Source organism: Leptodactylus fuscus, chromosome 1, assembly GCF_031893055.1.
Source record: "Leptodactylus fuscus isolate aLepFus1 chromosome 1, aLepFus1.hap2, whole genome shotgun sequence".
Classification (NCBI taxonomy): domain Eukaryota; kingdom Metazoa; phylum Chordata; class Amphibia; order Anura; family Leptodactylidae; genus Leptodactylus; species Leptodactylus fuscus.
In genome coordinates, this window is record NC_134265.1 from 11,086,311 (window position 1) to 11,105,691 (window position 19,381).

Consider the following 19,381-nt stretch of genomic DNA (forward strand, 5'->3'; position numbering starts at 1 on the left):
ACCACCTGTAGCGTAGGCCGTGGTCCCCCACGCCCCTTTCCTTGCGCCCGGCACGGGCCCCTCCCACACCAGCGGGACCCCCGGCTGCTGGCCCCCCAGCCCCCCTCTTACCCCACTCCTGTGGACTCGGCCAGCTCCCTTTCCAACCCCTCATCCCCAGCTCCATCTCCAACCACCCCAGCTCCCCCCAGCTCCTTCTCCAACCCTGCCCAGCTCTTTCTCCAACCCCCCCAGCTCCTTCTCCAACCCCCCCGCTCCTTCTCCAAACCCCCAGCTCCTTCTCCAACCCCCCCAGCTCTTTCTCCAAACCCCCCAGCTCCTTCTCCAACCCCCTCCCAGCTCCTTCAGCAACCCCATTCCCCCAGCTCCTTCACCAAACCCCCCAGCTTCTTCTCCGATCACCCAGCTCCTTCTCCAACACCCCCCCAGCTCCGTCTCTGCCCCCTGCCAACCCCAGCTCCGTCTCCAAACCCCCCCTCCAGCTCCGTCGACACTTACCATGCCGAGGCTGTGGAGGTGTGCGGCCAACACATTAGCCGTCATGTGCGCGGAGTGTTGTGTGTGCTTCCGTCCGCACAGTAGCTGGGTACGTGCGGCTAGCCGGCTTAGGGCTGCCGGCTCTGCTGCTTCATACGCCGGCCAGAGAAGATGTGCGTGCGGCCGCCTTCTTCTGCGCCGCTCGTCTCATACGGGCAGGCGCCCTCAGCTCCAGAGTGTGCTGACGCTGCTGCTTGCTGCACCAGCATGAGTAAATGTGAGGCCGGCCGGCTTGTCAGCGGCAGTCACCACATGCCGGCAGCCGCCATCTTATGCAGACTGTGCGCAGACGCAGGCCACGCCCACATCGCATCGCAAGCCTATGGGGCCGCGGTGCTGGCTCTCTCTACCGCCCACACACTGGCATGGACCAATTGGAGTGTAGTGTAAGTTACTACGCTGACGTCATAGCAGGGCCGAGAGCAGAACTGGGGAAAACTTTGGACGGGTGCGGTGGCGATTTGGGGTGAGTGACCCACTTTTAAAGTACATAGCCACAGAAAATGTTTAGCAAAAAATATATAAAGCTTTATTTAAATACATTTTAAAACATATATAAGACAGAAACAATGAATGGGGTGATACAACCAAACAGAACAATGAAGGCCCAAGATGGAATACTAATGGTTGATGATGAATAAATGACACTTACATTACATATATATAAGGATATGTGAAACATCCATACTTTCTAAAGTGCATGTATAACATATAGTTTTTTAAAGTGCAAATATTCTGTGAAATAACATGATACCAAGTGGTAAATTACCTATGGGTGGACCTTCATGTAGTGAACGCGCCCCGACGCGCGTTTCGCCACTACCGTGGCTTCGTCAGGGGGGAAAAAAAGATGATGTGGCCTTGAGGTTTGTATGGAGAATATATAGGGTCATACTTGATGAGCAAATTGAAGCAGCTGATAGTATTGGAAAAAGCTGGTGAAGACATGTGAAGTGTTGTAGCTGAGTTTACTGAAACACAGGCCTGGGTTGTTGTATCAAGCATATATGTATACAAATACTAAAAAAACGCTAAATGTGAATAGGTACGAAGAATCGAAGTGCACATATGGCAATAATAAAGTGATGTAGCTAAGCTTACTGAAACACAGGCCTATATTGTTGTGTTTCAAGCATATATGTATATATACATATAGTACTAGAGAAAATGCTAAGTGTGAATAGGTGCAAAGAATCAAAGTGCACATAGAGTAATGATAAAGTGATGTAGCTGAGCTTGCTGAAACATAAGCCTGGATTGTTGTATCTCAGGTATATATGTATACAAGTACTAGAAAAACACTAAGTGTGAATAGGTACAAAGAGTCAAGGTGCACAGAGCTATAATAAAGTGATGTAGCTAAGCTTACTGGAACACAGTCCTATATTATCGTGTCTCAAGCACACATATATATATATATATATATATATATATATATATATATATATATATATATATACATACATATACATATACATACATACACACACATACACACACATACAGTACTAGAAAAAACGCCAAGTGTGAATAGGTACAAAAAACAATAAAGTGATGTAGCTGAACTTACTGAAACATAAGCCTGTATTGTCGTATATCAAGCACATATATATGCATATATACACACACACACATACCAGAAAAAACTAGATGTGAATAAATACAAAGGATCAAGATGCACATAGAACAATTATACTATAACTGGGAGCAAAAAGTCACAAAGTAAGACGTTAGATGTGAACAAGGACCTAGATACAAGGTATACCAAAGTGAAAAAAATGTGCAAGGGTGACTTGTGGTGGATAACAAAAATTAAAAAATAAAAAGTGAAGTGCACTGTGATGAGTGAATAGAGTGAAATAAGTGATAAAAAGTGCATGTATTATAATATTATATTTTATTATACTATAATGAAGAGACTTAATGCCCCAGTAAGAATATATTGTACATGACATTATAAAAATAATAATTTACATAGTATTACATTTAATGCATCATAGTGACATAGATATAAAATATCAATAATGAAGGTAAGATATGATCATATAGATGAGCGCATGTCAAATATGAGTCGACGTTTCAGAATGGGACAACCGCAATGTAAGTCCCATAGACCACTAGACACGATATGACCCTATTATGAGCAAGACAAAAAAGAAGAAGAGAAAAAGAGAAGAAATTAGAAATTAATAAAAACAATAAAACAAAATTAAAATTGCAATGTGTACTCAAAGAGCCACATACACAAATAGGTAACTGCAGATAAACTAATAACATGCATATTAAATAATTCAAACTACCAACCAGAAAAAACATTAAAAACATAAATGAAGAATTACTATCATAAAAAAGAAACAAACTGAATATTCTCATTCAAACCTTTTGGGTGAAGAGTCTCCAAGGTATAGATCCATCGTGTCTCCTTTTGTGCTAAAATGCGTTTCCAATCTCCCATCCGGGGACCCGGTATAACTTGATCAATCGCTCGAATTCTCAATAGTGAAGGATCAGAGTCATGATGTGACTTGAAATGTTTAGGGATGGTTTTCAAAAGGGAATTATCATTTACATCCTTCGCATTTCGGATATCAATAACATGTTCCCTGATTCTTTTCTTAAATTCACGACTTGTAAGACCAACATAGATCAAACCACATGGACATAGTGCGAAGTAGATGACTCCTATAAAATTACAGCTCAAGGAATGGCGGATCTGATAAAACCGCCATTTATCCGTGTTCCAAAAATCTTTGGCATAATCGACATTTTGACATGCAATACATCTACCGCACGGTTTACATCCAAGATCTGGTTTTGTCGCACCAAATATGCGTGGTTGTAAGTTAGAAGAATAATGGCTTCGCACTAGAATGTCCCTCAAATTTTTTGATCTACGGTAAGTTATACTCGGATGAGTATGTATATATTTCTTTAAAATTGGATCTTGAGTAAGAATGTGCCAATGCTTTCGAAGAATGCGATTCATCTCATAACATCTGGAGTTATAGGTGGTAATATATCTGACCTGATTGTTGGAGGTGGGTTTATATCGGGCCTTGAATGTATCTTTTCTTTGAGTTGAAAAGGCTCTCTTAAATCCACGTTGAATATACTCTTCTTCATAACCTCTATCACGGAAACGCTGACTAAGATCAGCAGAGGCCTCAAGAAAAGATGTGTCGGATGAACAAATGCGGCGAGTTCTTAAAAATTGACCAACTGGTATGTTCTGAACGAGGTGTTTAGGATGGGAAGTCTGGAAATGTAACAAAGAATTTGTTGAAGTTTCTTTGCGGAATAGCTTGGTTTGAATATTTCCATCAACATCTAACTCTAACTTAACATCTAGAAAATCTATCATATGATTGCTATGTTTGTAAGTCAGAAAAATGTTTTTGTTGTTGGTATTTAAACATGTCATAAACGTCTCAAGTTGTTCAGGGGTACCTTGCCAGATAATGAAAATGTCGTCAATGAATCTCCCCCAGAAGTGGACACGTTCCACCCCTGGGGGAGGATCAGTGAGAAATATCGCACGTTCCCATGCTCTCAAAAACAAATTTGCATATGGGGGCGCACAAGACGCCCCCATTGCCGTGCCTTGACATTGGAGATAAAAAACATCTTTGAAAATAAAAAAATTATGGGTCAAGGCAAATCTGAGCAACTTAAGAATGAACTCACCCAGTTGTGTATCCATGGAAGACATTCTCAAGAACTCCTGTACCGCCTGGAGGCCATCTGAATGTCTAATTGAGGTGTACAATGATTCGACATCGCAAGTTACCATGATCATATCTGAATCCAAATGGATACCGTCTATTTTTTGTAAAAAGTCAGTCGTGTCCCTAAGATAGGAGGGAAGATTTTCAACTAGTGACTTTAAATGATAATCAACAAATTGACATATTGGCTCACATAGATTATTATTTCCTGACACAATAGGTCTACCTGGGGGGTTTGTCGAATTTTTGTGTATTTTAGGAAGAAAATATATCGTTGAAATGGAGGGAGATGCCGGAAGAAGGTAAGTAAACTGATCCTGTGTAATTATGCCATCAGAGACAGCTTCCTGTAAAAGAATGGATAACTCAGAATTAAATTTCTGCAGGGGATTAAACGTAAGTTTTTTATATAGTTCAGCATTTTTCAGGTGTCTAAAGGCCTCCTTTTCATATAGTTTTTTTGGCCATAAGACTACATTCCCTCCTTTGTCGGAGGCTTTAATTACAATATCCTCCATAGAAGCCAGATCTTTAATGGCATCTTTGTGTGTTTTATCAAGATTGTCATTATATATTGTGGAGGAAATCTTTTTAAAATCCAGACTTACAAGATTGACAAATGTTTCTACAGAATGAGAAAGAGAAACAGGGGGAAATCTCTTTGATGAAGGGACTAATATTTTAGGAAACTTACTGGTGTCAGAGATGGTGGACTCATCTGATAGTTCTTCCAGGATACGTAAAGCATTTTGTTCCTCTTCAGTAGAAAAGGAGGATGTAGGTACTGGATTATCAAAGATTTTTTTAAAAAATAAGTTTTCTCGCAAAGAGATGGAGGTCCTTTGTGGCCACAAATGGATCAAACCTACAAGAAGGAGAGAAACTCAGACCTAATTTTAAAACTTCCTGTTGCGATGATGTAAGTACATGATCTGACAAATTAATCACCTGTAACTGATTTTGATATTTACTTACCACATTAGAAGAGGTGATTGTATTGTGTTTTTTTCGGGAAGCACCCTCCATATGCTCTTGTTTCCTTTTAGATAGTCTCGTGATTTGTCTGTCACGGAAATGAGATGTATGAGATGAATCGCTATTCACAGAGTGATGTGAAGACACAGATGAGGATCTACTTCTTGTTGCATTCGGCTTGTATTTCCATTTATACACTCTGTTGTTTTGGAAATCCAAAGTGTCACGTTTGTATTTCTTACATTTTGTTTCACGTATGTGTTTTTCAGCCTGATTCACAGCTTCATCTATGTCTTTTTTTTAAAAGACAGAAAGTTTTTTCTTCAGGTCCTGTTCTAACCTACCTATTTCTATACTCAAGTCTTCCAATATTTTTGCATTATATTCAATCAGCAATTCCATCAATGCTTTGCTTGCTGCATTGCAGATAGCCTCCCATTTATCTGAAAAATCTTGTCTTACATCATTGAATGATGGAAATATTTGTATACGTAAACCTCTTGGTATTAACTGTTTGTTAACATAATTTTCAAGGAATGACTTGTTCCACCAAAATCTGAGTTGTTTGACATGTTGTTGTTTGAATATTTGTTTAATTTCTCTAATAGAACGTTGATCTGCAGTTTCAGATGGTGTACCTGAATCCCCAAATACAGACTCGATTTGAAGGCGCCATGACGCCTCCCTAGTCCTAAAATCCATCTTGATAAATGGATACACAAATCCCTATAAAAGAGAAATGGTTAAACAATAAGTATACACAACTAAATATAGGGCAAAAATTGGCAAAGCAATATAAATAGAACATTATGCTAAAAAAGCGCACTGCCACAGAAAATGTTTAGCAAAAAATATATAAAGCTTTATTTAAATACATTTTAAAACATATATAAGACAGAAATATGGAACAAGTCATTCCTTGAAAATTATGTTAACAAACAGTTAATACCAAGAGGTTTACGTATACAAATATTTCCATCATTCAATGATGTAAACCAAGATTTTTCAGATAAATGGGAGGCTATCTGCAATGCAGCAAGCAAAGCATTGATGGAATTGCTGATTGAATATAATACAAAAATATTGGAAGACTTGAGTATAGAAATAGGTAGGTTAGAACAGGACCTGAAGAAAAAACTTTCTGTCTTTTAAAAAAAGACATAGATGAAGCTGTGAATCAGGCTGAAAAACACATACGTGAAACAAAATGTAAGAAATACAAACGTGACACTTTGGATTTCCAAAACAACAGAGTGTATAAATGGAAATACAAGCCGAATGCAACAAGAAGTAGATCCTCATCTGTGTCTTCACATCACTCTGTGAATAGCGATTCATCTCATACATCTCATTTCCGTGACAGACAAATCACGAGAATATCTAAAAGGAAACAAGAGCATATGGAGGGTGCTTCCCGAAAAAAACACAATACAATCACCTCTTCTAATGTGGTAAGTAAATATCAAAATCAGTTACAGGTGATTAATTTGTCAGATCATGTACTTACATCATCGCAACAGGAAGTTTTAAAATTAGGTCTGAGTTTCTCTCCTTCTTGTAGGTTTGATCCATTTGTGGCCACAAAGGACCTCCATCTCTTTGCGAGAAAACTTATTTTTTTAAAAAATCTTTGATAATCCAGTACCTACATCCTCCTTTTCTACTGAAGAGGAACAAAATGCTTTACGTATCCTGGAAGAACTATCAGATGAGTCCACCATCTCTGACACCAGTAAGTTTCCTAAAATATTAGTCCCTTCATCAAAGAGATTTCCCCCTGTTTCTCTTTCTCATTCTGTAGAAACATTTGTCAATCTTGTAAGTCTGGATTTTAAAAAGATTTCCTCCACAATATATAATGACAATCTTGATAAAACACACAAAGATGCCATTAAAGATCTGGCTTCTATGGAGGATATTGTAATTAAAGCCTCCGACAAAGGAGGGAATGTAGTCTTATGGCCAAAAAAACTATATGAAAAGGAGGCCTTTAGACACCTGAAAAATGCTGAACTATATAAAAAACTTACGTTTAATCCCCTGCAGAAATTTAATTCTGAGTTATCCATTCTTTTACAGGAAGCTGTCTCTGATGGCATAATTACACAGGATCAGTTTACTTACCTTCTTCCGGCATCTCCCTCCATTTCAACGATATATTTTCTTCCTAAAATACACAAAAATTCGACAAACCCCCCAGGTAGACCTATTGTGTCAGGAAATAATAATCTATGTGAGCCAATATGTCAATTTGTTGATTATCATTTAAAGTCACTAGTTGAAAATCTTCCCTCCTATCTTAGGGACACGACTGACTTTTTACAAAAAATAGACGGTATCCATTTGGATTCAGATATGATCATGGTAACTTGCGATGTCGAATCATTGTACACCTCAATTAGACATTCAGATGGCCTCCAGGCGGTACAGGAGTTCTTGAGAATGTCTTCCATGGATACACAACTGGGTGAGTTCATTCTTAAGTTGCTCAGATTTGCCTTGACCCATAATTTTTTTATTTTCAAAGATGTTTTTTATCTCCAATGTCAAGGCACGGCAATGGGGGCGTCTTGTGCGCCCCCATATGCAAATTTGTTTTTGGGAGCATGGGAACGTGCGATATTTCTCACTGATCCTCCCCCAGGGGTGGAACGTGTCCACTTCTGGGGGAGATTCATTGACGACATTTTCATTATCTGGCAAGGTACCCCTGAACAACTTGAGACGTTTATGACATGTTTAAATACCAACAACAAAAACATTTTTCTGACTTACAAACATAGCAATCATATGATAGATTTTCTAGATGTTAAGTTAGAGTTAGATGTTGATGGAAATATTCAAACCAAGCTATTCCGCAAAGAAACTTCAACAAATTCTTTGTTACATTTCCAGACTTCCCATCCTAAACACCTCGTTCAGAACATACCAGTTGGTCAATTTTTAAGAACTCGCCGCATTTGTTCATCCGACACATCTTTTCTTGAGGCCTCTGCTGATCTTAGTCAGCGTTTCCGTGATAGAGGTTATGAAGAAGAGTATATTCAACGTGGATTTAAGAGAGCCTTTTCAACTCAAAGAAAAGATACATTCAAGGCCCGATATAAACCCACCTCCAACAATCAGGTCAGATATATTACCACCTATAACTCCAGATGTTATGAGATGAATCGCATTCTTCGAAAGCATTGGCACATTCTTACTCAAGATCCAATTTTAAAGAAATATATACATACTCATCCGAGTATAACTTACCGTAGATCAAAAAATTTGAGGGACATTCTAGTGCGAAGCCATTATTCTTCTAACTTACAACCACGCATATTTGGTGCGACAAAACCAGATCTTGGATGTAAACCATGCGGTAGATGTATTGCATGTCAAAATGTCGATTATGCCAAAGATTTTTGGAACACGGATAAATGGCGGTTTTATCAGATCCGCCATTCCTTGAGCTGTAATTTTATAGGAGTCATCTACTTCGCACTATGTCCATGTGGTTTGATCTATGTTGGTCTTACAAGTCGTGAATTTAAGAAAAGAATCAGGGAACATGTTATTGATATCCGAAATGCGAAGGATGTAAATGATAATTCCCTTTTGAAAACCATCCCTAAACATTTTAAGTCACATCATGACTCTGATCCTTCACTATTGAGAATTCGAGCGATTGATCAAGTTATACCGGGTCCCCGGATGGGAGATTGGAAACGCATTTTAGCACAAAAGGAGACACGATGGATCTATACCTTGGAGACTCTTCACCCAAAAGGTTTGAATGAGAATATTCAGTTTGTTTCTTTTTTATGATAGTAATTCTTCATTTATGTTTTTAATGTTTTTTCTGGTTGGTAGTTTGAATTATTTAATATGCATGTTATTAGTTTATCTGCAGTTACCTATTTGTGTATGTGGCTCTTTGAGTACACATTGCAATTTTAATTTTGTTTTGTTTTATTGTTTTTATTAATTTCTAATTTCTTCTCTTTTTCTCTTCTTTTTTGTCTTGCTCATAATAGGGTCATATCGTGTCTAGTGGTCTATGGGACTTACATTGCGGTTGTCCCATTCTGAAACGTCGACTCATATTTGACATGCGCTCATCTATATGATCATATCTTACCTTCATTATTGATATTTTATATCTATGTCACTATGATGCATTAAATGTAATACTATGTAAATTATTATTTTTATAATGTCATGTACAATATATTCTTACTGGGGCATTAAGTCTCTTCATTATAGTATAATAAAATATAATATTATAATACATGCACTTTTTATCACTTATTTCACTCTATTCACTCATCACAGTGCACTTCACTTTTTATTTTTTAATTTTTGTTATCCACCACAAGTCACCCTTGCACATTTTTTTCACTTTGGTATACCTTGTATCTAGGTCCTTGTTCACATCTAACGTCTTACTTTGTGACTTTTTGCTCCCAGTTATAGTATAATTGTTCTATGTGCATCTTGATCCTTTGTATTTATTCACATCTAGTTTTTTCTGGTATGTGTGTGTGTGTATATATGCATATATATGTGCTTGATATACGACAATACAGGCTTATGTTTCAGTAAGTTCAGCTACATCACTTTATTGTTTTTTGTACCTATTCACACTTGGCGTTTTTTCTAGTACTGTATGTGTGTGTTTGTATATATATGTATGTATATGTATGTATATATATATATATATATATATATATGTGTGTGCTTGAGACACGATAATATAGGACTGTGTTCCAGTAAGCTTAGCTACATCACTTTATTATAGCTCTGTGCACCTTGACTCTTTGTACCTATTCACACTTAGTGTTTTTCTAGTACTTGTATACATATATACCTGAGATACAACAATCCAGGCTTATGTTTCAGCAAGCTCAGCTACATCACTTTATCATTACTCTATGTGCACTTTGATTCTTTGCACCTATTCACACTTAGCATTTTCTCTAGTACTATATGTATATATACATATATGCTTGAAACACAACAATATAGGCCTGTGTTTCAGTAAGCTTAGCTACATCACTTTATTATTGCCATATGTGCACTTCGATTCTTCGTACCTATTCACATTTAGCGTTTTTTTAGTATTTGTATACATATATGCTTGATACAACAACCCAGGCCTGTGTTTCAGTAAACTCAGCTACAACACTTCACATGTCTTCACCAGCTTTTTCCAATACTATCAGCTGCTTCAATTTGCTCATCAAGTATGACCCTATATATTCTCCATACAAACCTCAAGGCCACATCATCTTTTTTTCCCCCTGACGAAGCCACGGTAGTGGCGAAACGCGCGTCGGGGCGCGTTCACTACATGAAGGTCCACGCATAGGTAATTTACTACTTGGTATCATGTTATTTCACAGAATATTTGCACTTTAAAAAACTATATGTTATATATGCACTTTAGAAAGTATGGATGTTTCACATATCCTTATATATATGTAATGTAAGTGTCATTTATTCATCATCAACCATTAGTATTCCATCTTGGGCCTTCATTGTTCTGTTTGGTTGTATCACCCCATTCATTATTTCTGTCATATATATGTTTTAAAATGTATTTAAATAAAGCTTTATATATTTTTTGCTAAACATTTTCTGTGGCAGTGCGCTTTTTTAGCATAATGTTCTATTTATATTGCTTTGCCAATTTTTGCCCTATATTTAGTTGTGTATACCACTTTTAAAGTAGCCTATGTATCCTTCCTGGCCAATATGTAGCGGTGGGTGAAATTTCAGAAAAAAACGTCTGGCCGTTTTAGCGTGATTGAGGAAGAAACATCCAAACACACAAACTTTTCACATTAGGATTTCACTATTTGCTCATCTCTATTTATTTCCTGTCTGTATTCCTCTCGTATGCCTTTGCCTCGTGAGACATAGAGATGTACTGCTCCTACTGTTAGAAGGCTTGGACCATACGACTTCTGGGCCTCTGCACACTTTTTTTTTTTTTTTTTAATTTCAGCCCCCTCCCCACCCCTTTTCCTGTTACCTTGTTTTTCCTTCTCTCCTCCTTCAGTTAGTTATCGTCTTACTCACTAAGATATTCATTCTACTTCCTTCCTCTCTCTCTTCTCCTTCTTTACTCTATGCTCTTCTCTGTCCCTCTTCCCCCTTTTCCCTTCTTCTCCCTGAAGCTGCCGCTCGAGGTTCTTGCTCCTGTTGTTACCTGGATACTATGCTGTACTTGGGATGACTTTTGTACCGTCCTGTTTCATCCTTGTTCTTTTATTTTTGTTAAAAATCAAAACTTTGAATTAAAAAAAAATGAATAAAAGTAGAGGCCACAAAAATACCTCTTGTCACCCCAGGCCTGCCAGGAATAAAGGACTGTCACAAACATGCAGGTGTAATTCCAATACAAATATTTTATTCATATTATCAATCAGTTTAAGACAAAAGAACCCGAGGTGAGCTCTCTAAGATTTAAGATATAAACTGGGGGTAAAACAATCAGGAAAAAAAATGTTTTTGGAGATGGAGTTGCAGTTGGAGATGACTTTTGGTTAATCATACTTCTCATGTATTAAAATGTCTTCTCTCCTGTGTGAGTTCTTTGATGTTTAACAAGATGTGATTTCTGAGCAAAACATTTCCCACATTCTGAACATGAAACTAGCTTCTCCCCTGTGTGAGTTCTTTGATGTCTAACTAGATCCGATTTCTGAGCAAAACATTTCCCACATTCTGAACATGAAAATGGCTTCTCCCCTGTGTGAGTTCTTCTATGTTCAACAAGTTTTGATTTAGAAATAAAACATTTCCCACATTTTAAACATGAATATGGCTTCTCCCCTGTGTGAGTTCTTTTATGTTTAACAAGATCTGATTTAAAGATAAAACACTTCTGACATTCTGAGCATGAAAATGGCTTCTCTCCTGTGTGAGTTCTTTGATGTTTAACAAGAAGTGATTTAGAGATGAAACATTTACCACATTCTGAGCATGAAAATGGCTTCTCCCCTGTGTGAGTTCTTTGATGTGTAACAAGTTCTGATTTAGATCTAAAACATTTCCCACATTCTGGGCATGAAAATGGCTTCTCCCCTATGTGAGTTCTTTGATGTCTAACAAGATGTGATTTAGAGTTAAAACATTTCCCACATTCTGGGCATGAAAATGGCTTCTCCCCTGTGTGAGTTCTTTGATGTTTAACAAGATCTGATTTAGTAGTAAAACATTTCCCACATTCTGAACATGAAAATGGCTTCTCCCCTGTGTGAGTTCTTTGATGTATAACAAGATCTGATTTAAAAGTAAAACATTTCCCACATTCTGAACATGAATATGGCTTCTCCCCTGTGTGAGTTCTTTGATGATTAACAAGAGCTGATTTCCGAGCAAAACATTTCCCACATTCTGAACATGAAAATGGCTTCTCCCCTGTGTGAGTTCTTTGATGTTTAACAACAACTGATTTCCGAGCAAAACATTTCCCACATTCTGAACATGAAAATGGCTTCTCCCCTGTGTGAGTTCTCTGATGTATAACACCCCTTCTCCGTCTTTTATTTTGCTTAATAGACTGTGTTAAATTAGAAGGGAGATCTTTTTTCTGAAGGGCAGAGGGTATATTTGGGGGAATAGCACGTTCTTCACATGAATCTTGTGTGATACCATGATCCTTTGCTTTATAATCTGTAGGTATTAGATGTTCCTCTGAGCTCCTGGTACAGTCATCTGACAAGAAGAAAATAGATTTTACTATTATTAAATAACATAACCTTATAAGTATATTCTCCACTGAGCAAACAACGGTAACGCGGCCTATTTCATTAGAATTTACTGTGCTCCACTACACACAGCTCGGAACGTGAGACTACCATCATCTTATAGACAATCATCTTGGCTATCTCATACATCAATTAGACTTGAAACTATTTAGCATATGATTAGTTATGCAGATTCTTGTCATGTAACTTCATTGTTACCATTTTGCTCCTACAAATCTAAATTTTAATTATTTTATAAATCCACCTTTGGCTTTGAACACTGCCTGAATCCTTATGGACATGCTCTGGATCAGATTCAAGCATGTCTCGACTAAAATCAGATCCCAGATCTTTTCTACATGTTCCCAGTGTTGGTGCATACTGGTCGACTCACTTGGGTACGACTACAGATTTTCCTTCAACTCTACCCACAAGTGTTTGATTTGGTTGTAGTCTGGGGACGGTGGGGCCAATTCAGAACCTCTGCTTTACCGTCATTGCACCATTTCTTCGAATCTTGATAATATGCTTGAGGTCATTGTCCTGCTGGAACACTATGTCATCCTTCTCATATCCATGGTACTTGATTGTACAAAGTAACTCATGTTGTAGGAAACTCACATATAGCTCAGTAGTGAGACCGCCATCAGTCCTTGTAAAGTATACAACCCCTTTGTCTGTGACCCATCAGAGTCCAGTCTATTGACTTTCATCTCATCACTGTAAATCACCTATTTCCAATCTCCTACTGTCCACTTTTCGTACTTTTTATGCAAACTTGAGCTAATGCTTTTTATGACCATTTTGATTTTAAGGATTCCTCATCTTTTGGGCAACCATTCCAGACTTGTGTAATAGATGTTTGTGATCTCACTATTACAAAGCATACGAGCCACCTGCACTGCCATGTTTGTCACACGATCACCTCTTGTCTTAGGAATGAATGGACGGACATCATTTTGTATTCTTCCCACAGTCATGGCACTTACATGATGCAGTTTGGCAACGTTCTTGGCCCAGAGACCGCTATCGATGAGCTGGATGATGTTATTTCTCTTTTCTTGGGAAATCTTCTTCATGGCTGACACTTGATTTGAACCAGTGACCTTTCACTTGGGAATCAAACTAATAGGTCTCTGAGCTATTAGGGAATGTGAGAACAGGTTGTACTTTGTAGTATACAAGAGGAGCAAAACAGTAACAAAGCAGTTACATGAGAAGAATCTGCATAACTAATCATATGCTAAATAGCCAAGATGATTGTCTATAAAATGATGGGAGTCTCACGTTCCGAGCTGTAGTAGATGGTGAGATGTGGAGCCTGAGTGAGCTGAATATATCAGGTCACAGTTCTGGGTATATCCCTTGTTTATTCAGTGTTTTTGGTTTAGTTTGGTGATTTTAGAAATGTTTATTATAAAGTTACATTTTAGGCCTTTTTGGGGCTACTTTTCTGATTAATAATGGTGCACAGCAGGTTACTATACTTTGGTACATATTGCGGCTTGGTTACACTGGTACAAGTTATCGGCTTCCTTTTTCCTTAGAGCGGTGACCGGGCCGCTGACAGCACCAGCACTGTTCTGATGGCGGCCCTGCCTGTCCCTGGTAGATCACCTTGCTCACGTTACATAAAGGACATTCATCACAATCTCATTACAATTTCTGCACCTAGAGTAGTTTATCTTATCCCAACAGAACCCACATTTAGGACCGAACATCAAGGCCCTTATTTTGTACTGCTAAGTCCAGGCCTCTGACTACATTACTAGTTGTCCTGTCCTGATATAGATCGTCTTATCTGGACGTCTCTTCTAAGATTCCAAAGTGAAATAAGTCTCAGAGCCCAAACCTCAGGAACACAATCCCTGGCTGCTTAAATATGGCCACTTATGTGGAATAATACTGCAGGATGCCATAAATCTTACTGTATTACACCCCATACACACAATACAATCCAAACCACATCTGCTGGATTTCCCAGCCTGAACTCACCGCGGATCTGCTGTCCCATACAGTATGTAGTAGGGTCTGTGGAGTCACAAGGAAGCAGGGACTCCTAGCGTCATAGATCACTAAGATACGGGGAGACCTGGTGTGTGGACAGAGTTCAGGCTGGGAAATGTGACTGATGTACAGACCAGATATTCTAGTCCGGATTCCATAGTGTGATTGGGGTCTAAGGTGAGGTTTACACAGTGACATTTGTAGAAGCTGCTTCAGGAATTCAGAAGAAGAATTTTTCCGCTTTACCAAATCAGCCCCCGAATCTCCATCAGATTCCTTACTGGCCAGGCCGGATTTTCCTCCTCCCATTTATTTCCATAGAGCTCTGAGGTGGAATCTGCCTGAAGATCGAGCAGGAGGATTAGTTTTCTGCTACCTGAAATAATCTGCTATATAATTCTGGGAAATTCTTTCCCTTCACGAGGACTGACAGCCGGTGAGGAAGAAATTTGCCTCGTTCACATCGATGTCAAGTCCATATTCCTGCTGTCCGTTCTATTCTATACTACATTTATTACCCCCTATAGCGGTATCACATTTATATTCAGGTATTATTAATATTTTACCTGAATCGGGGAACAACAAATAGTCTAAACAATGTCTGAATAGAATCAGTGACCCTTCTGTGCTTTATATAGTGGTGACTCCTCACCTGGGCGGTTCCCTGTAGGAATGTCCTCCTCACACTCCTCATCACCACTCACATAGGGATCTTCCTTTATTCTCATAGATATAGCATTCATGTCGCTCAGATCTTTATCCTGGTGGAAAATCTGAAATACAAATAATGTAAAAGTCACCGGACAAATGGGGAAGTCACAGAGAATGTTCTAGATTAGAGATGAGCGAACACTAAAATGTTCGAGGTTCGAAATTCGATTCGAACAGCCGCTCACTGTTCGAGTGTTCGAACGGGTTTCGAACCCCATTATAGTCTATGGGGAACATATACTCGTTAAGGGGGAAACCCAAATCCGTGTCTGGAGGGTCACCAAGTCCACTATGATACCCCAGAACATGATACCAACACCCTGGAATGACACTGGGACAGCAGGGGAAGCACGTCTGGGGGCATAAAAGTCAATTTATTTAATGGAAATCCCTGTCAGCTTGCGATTTTCGCAAGCTAACTTTTCCCCATAGGAATGCATTGGACAGCGCTGATTGGCCAGAGTACGGAATTCGACCAATCAGCGCTGGCTCTGCTGGAGGAGGCGGAGTCTAAGATCGCTCCACACCAGTCTCCATTCAGGTCCGACCTTAGACTCCGCCTCCTCCGGCAGAGCCAGCGCTGATTGGCCGAAGGCTGGCCAATGCATTCCTATGGGTATGCAGAGACTTAGCAGTGTTGAGCCAGTTCTGCTCAACTACACCGTGTGCCGGTCAGCCCATCAGATGTAGCAGAGCCGAGGGTGCACTAGAACCCTTATGTACCCTCGGCTCTGCTACATCTGATGGGCTCACCGGCACACGGTGTAGTTGAGCAGAACTGGCTCAACACTGCTAAATCTCTGCATTCCCATAGGAATGCATTGGCCAGCCTTCGGCCAATCAGCGCTGGCTCTGCCGGAGGAGGCGGAGTCTAAGGTCGGACCTGAATGGAGACTGGTGTGGAGCGATCTTAGACTCCGCCTCCTCCAGCAGAGCCAGCGCTGATTGGTCGAATTCCGTACTCTGGCCAATCAGCGCTGTCCAATGCATTCCTATGGGAAAAAGTTTATCTCACAAAAATCACAATTACACACCCGATAGAGCCCCAAAAAGTTATTTTTAATAACATTCCCCCCTAAATAAAGGTTATCCCTAGCTATCCCTGCCTGTACAGCTATCCCTGTCTCATAGTCACAAAGTTCACATTCTCATATGACCCGGATTTGAAATCCACTATTCGTCTAAAATGGAGGTCACCTGATTTCGGCAGCCAATGACTTTTTCCCGATTTTTTTCAATGCCTCCGGTGTCGTAGTTCCTGTCCCACCTCCCTTGCGCTGTTATTGGTACAAAAAAAGTGCCAGGGAAGGTGGGAGGGGAATCAAATTTTTTTGGAGTTTGCCACGTGATGTTCGATTCGAATCGAACACATCGAATAGCCTGATATCCAATCGAACATGTGTTCGATAGAACACTGTTTGCTCATCTCTATTCTTGATGTTTATTTATCACCATAATGACCTGACAGGAGGAGTTATCCGAGGCAAAAAGCAGCAAATCTGAAGCTGAACATAGATATTAGATGACGGCTCACTGACAACTGTGAGAACCTCATACATATGTATACTTGGCATGGCTAGATGTGCTTCAGGATATTTCTCTCAGCTGACATCCAAGTACCGGTAGCCACCTTTAGGGTTCTGGGAAGGGCAGTTTATTGCCAGGAAGATCTCTCTTTAATGCGTCAGTAATCCGTTCCAGGGAGTCCACGTGGAGACCCCTCCTGAACGGACTATTGAATGCATCGGCAAGCGGTGTGCAGTGAAAGCACACGGACCTCACAGACTATAATGGGGTCCGTGTGCTTTCTGCACGGTCTCCGTATGGAACATGCGGACAGAAAAGTAGTTCACGATCTACTTTCCTGTCCACATGACTCGTGCGGAGACTGCGCAGGAAACACAAAGACACCATTATAGTCTATGCGGACCGTGTGCTTTCATTGCACACCGCTTTTCAATGTGTTCGGTAGTCCGTTCGGGGGGGGGGGGGGGTCTCCATGTGGACTTCCCCAAATGGATTACCAAAGGCAGATGTGAACCGGGCCTAACAGTAGATCTCCGAGCATGGACCAGTAGGTCCTGATGTCTCGCAAAGCTAGAAGTATGATCAAGACGTTCTTCTGGTCCTTTACTGACGCAGATGTGAACCAGGCCTAACACTACGTGATCGATCTGGGGTCTAATAAGTGCATTTATACGTTACACTCATACTCATATATTACCCTCCTGATGAGCTACAGCGAAACGTGTAGAGGAACATTATTAGGGGAACAATTATTTCATCTGGCGCACTTCTTTCATTTAAAGTGTGAACTGAGCTCTATTTTTATGTAAATATATTAGTACAAGTTATGTTTTAGTGTATTACTCCTCTCAGTGAATTGTTTCAGTGGAGATCAGATTCTACCAGATACATCCAGTGTTACTTGTCTTGTGGGGAGAAATCTCTCAAGTAGTCTCTTTGGTTAAAATCCCAACCAGTAGTCTCCATACCCAGAAGATTGTAAGAAGATCCAGACAACATGTAATGTCTATGGTCAGATTATCCTCCATCTCCACCTCACATTACACAAGTATAAAACATCTAATACTGCTGGATAACCCAAGACTGACCACAAGGACTTCACAGCCCGTCTACACATCATAGGGAATATCTCCATCTACCTGATCATCATCCTGTGGAAGAAGAGGACTGGGACATCTCTCCGGTGTTGTCCTCTTACTGGATCTACCTGTAGGAAACACAGACAGGGACTGAATTCATTCTGTACATACAAATAATGGAAATCCATGTGTATATAGTCATGTCTATTACCTGCTGATGTGAGGGGCTGGTGGTCCTCCATCATCACCTCCTTGTACAGATCCTTGTGTCCTTCTAAATACTCCCACTCCTCCATGGAGAAATAGACAGCGACATCCTGACACCTTATAGGAACCTGACAACACAATGATACAGTCATCACCCCGACCCCTCCAGTTACTGTATAATGTCCCAGCAGTGTCACCTCTCCAGTCAGCAGCTCCAACATCTTGTTGGTGAGTTCTAGGATCTTCTGTCCATTGATCTTCTCCTGTATCAGGGGGTGAGGCGAAGACCCCGGGATTGGGCCATTATACTCAGGAGCCTGACAGCGCCCACTAGAGGTCTTCTTCACTGCTGTGTAATCCTGGTTATGGGGAGACACATTAATAAATCTCACTACATACATGTCCAGAGTCCATCACCTCTCCAGTCATATCATCTGTTATTACTATAGATAAGAATGATGTCATGATGACATCATCAGAATCTCTCACCTCTCCAGTAAGCTGGTAGATGATCTCTAGGATGAGATTTAATAGACTTTCCGCCATCTTGTTCCTGTCTCTTTCCATCCTTGATGGATCAATCAGGAATATTCTCTTATATAGAAGATACTGAGAGGATTCTATATTGTAGGAACCTGAATGGAGAGAAGATGAGACAATGTAATCACTACACGGATTCCCATGGAATAAATAGAAGAGTTGAGTCCCATTATTATCACCACCTCCTACTTCTGACGTCGGCAGCGTGTAGCTCAGGAAGGAGGTATAAACCATGAATAAAAGCGCTGACCAAAACTTCCGAAATAATACAAATTATCATATATATAAAAATACTAGAGGGAGGACCCGGATATCTAATCCTATGGCGTGTACA

General features: G+C 39.8%; 3 protein-coding genes across 3 annotated transcripts in view; all 3 read right to left on the reverse strand.

Moving 5' to 3' along the window:
* The window catches only part of LOC142190048 (uncharacterized), a 371,533-nt gene extending 352,392 nt beyond the window's left edge, over positions 1 to 19,141 (reverse strand). Inside the window, exons 1-4 of the mRNA XM_075262268.1 lie at positions 18,997 to 19,141; positions 18,705 to 18,866; positions 18,512 to 18,635; positions 18,361 to 18,428 (exon numbers count right to left, since the gene is read on the reverse strand). Coding sequence (XP_075118369.1) covers positions 18,361 to 18,428; positions 18,512 to 18,635; positions 18,705 to 18,866; positions 18,997 to 19,074 — 432 coding nt within the window. The 5' untranslated portion in view covers positions 19,075 to 19,141. The remainder of the gene's footprint in view (positions 1 to 18,360; positions 18,429 to 18,511; positions 18,636 to 18,704; positions 18,867 to 18,996) is intronic.
* The window catches only part of LOC142190702 (gastrula zinc finger protein XlCGF66.1-like), a 403,831-nt gene that overhangs the window by 104,783 nt on the left and 279,667 nt on the right, over positions 1 to 19,381 (reverse strand). The gene's annotated exons all lie outside the window — the stretch shown is intronic.
* On the reverse strand, positions 11,791 to 13,779 carry LOC142183411 (uncharacterized). Its single transcript, XM_075258496.1, has 2 exons — positions 13,742 to 13,779; positions 11,791 to 12,931 (listed from the first exon to the last, which is right to left on the reverse strand). The coding sequence occupies exons 1-2, from the start codon at positions 13,777 to 13,779 to the stop codon at positions 11,791 to 11,793; spliced, it is 1,179 nt and encodes a 392-aa protein (XP_075114597.1).

Coding starts and splice junctions, on each gene's coding strand:
- LOC142183411 (XM_075258496.1), bottom strand. CDS start 13,779: ATGGTCATAAAAAGCATTAGCTCAAGTTTGCATAAAAA. Junction 12,932..13,741: donor AGCTCAAGTTTGCATAAAAA/GTACGAAAAGTG, acceptor TGACTGTACCAG/GAGCTCAGAGGAACATCTAA.